Source organism: Saccostrea cucullata, unplaced genomic scaffold (genome assembly GCF_032062105.1).
Source record: "Saccostrea cucullata isolate Sc308-1 unplaced genomic scaffold, CSIRO_AGI_Scuc_v1 ctg12343, whole genome shotgun sequence".
Lineage (NCBI taxonomy): Eukaryota > Metazoa > Mollusca > Bivalvia > Ostreida > Ostreidae > Saccostrea > Saccostrea cuccullata.
In genome coordinates, this window is record NW_026921990.1 from 3492 (window position 1) to 5143 (window position 1652).

At 38.3% G+C, this 1652-nt stretch overlaps 1 protein-coding gene across 1 annotated transcript; it reads left to right on the top strand.

The window, feature by feature from the left end:
- Positions 1-473: 473 nt before the first annotated feature.
- On the top strand, positions 474-1410 carry LOC134261021 (uncharacterized). The gene has a single exon (XM_062743511.1). The coding sequence runs from the start codon at positions 508-510 to the stop codon at positions 1408-1410; it is 903 nt and encodes a 300-aa protein (XP_062599495.1). The 5' UTR covers positions 474-507.
- The last annotated feature ends 242 nt before the right edge of the window (positions 1411-1652 follow it).

The window sequence follows — 1652 nt, forward strand, 5'->3', positions numbered from 1 at the left end:
ATCATATTGCTTTGGCTTAATTAAATTTTCTTTGTTTTATAAATTGATCCGACACGTTTCAGCTTTCCATACCAAGGGGAGATAAAAAAAAAAAAAATAAAATAAATAAATAAAAATAATAATAATAATAATAATAATAAAAAAATAATAATAATAAATAAATAAATAAAAAATTAGGCTAACTTTATAAAAAGAAATAATAAAGCATGTGAGAATGAGGAGATAATTAATTTAAATTTCTTCTTACAAATATAAAAATATATATATATATATATATATAAATAAAGAATTTTCTTTTCTTTTCTGAACACGATGCCACCGAGAGCTAAGAAGCGTAGAATGGCTCAACCAGCAGCGACTGCCACACAGCAGCCAAGTGGTAGTCAGGCTACGGTGTCTGTGAATTCCCAGACGTACTCGTCGACGGCGTCGGCAGGATGTCCAGTATATGTACCAATACCACCGACCCAGGCTCCATCAACTTCCGTTGTGGGGGAAGCGCAACCCATGTTGACGACAAGTGCAGGGCCATCCTTTGCACCGACCACCTCTGGAGCAACAATCTCAACTCCAACAGATGTTGGTACCACCCCTGCTCCTGTCCCATCAATACATATGATTGGTATGAATGTTTCTAGCACAGTCAAACAACGTATTATTAGTGGGCAGTATATTGATTTGGCCACATTGGTAACACCAAAATCAGGGTCTGATGAAAAGAAATTAGTTATGAATAGTATGGGTGAGATAATTTATAAAGATGCCAACCCAAAAAAGGTAGAAAATATTGAGCAATGGACTGACCTTATGCTCATATTTGCAAGTGTGTACTTGAGTGCACATCCCGCCAAGACTCTTGACCTACTTAAGTACATACAGACCGTAAGAATGGGTGTTAGCAGGGGGGCTATATCTTGGAAAGAATATGATACGCAGTTTAGGCTGCGCAAAGAGCAAAATCCTGTGTCTTCTTGGGGTGAAATTGACTCGGAATTATGGTTGATGTATATGCATTCTGGGCCCGCTTATAACGTAACAAATGCACCCAAAACCAATAATGATAAATGCTTCAATTTCAATTACAAGGGATCTTGTGACAAATTCCCATGCATGTATAAACACAGTTGTATTCGATGTGGTAGTAACCATCCACAGATACATTGCCTTACACAAGCCTCAAACACTGGGTCCGCACAAATATTTCGCCAACAAAATTCAAGTGGTCAATTCTATGGACAGTCAAGTTTTCGTCCACAAACCACCAATGCAAATACCAACTATAAGGGGTATTCAACCAATGCAAATACCAATTATAGGGGGTATTCCAGCAGCAACACCCAGCGCCCCACCTACTCAAGACCAAGATTCCGCACCCCGCAATCTATGGCGTCTAGGTTCAACGCCTATTAATGTACACGCCCTTAAAAAATGTCTCGTCCACTATCCTAACAGAATCATAGCAAATCGCCTAATCCAAGGGTTCTCTCAAGGGTTTAAACTTCATTATCATGGGCCTAGATTACCAATTCAATGTAATAATTTGAAATCCGCGGACGATCATCCTAATGAACTTAAAGAGAAAATCGATAAAGAAATTGAAATGGGGAGGATACAGGGTCCTTTCACGAAAATACCAATTTCTAATCTTAGGT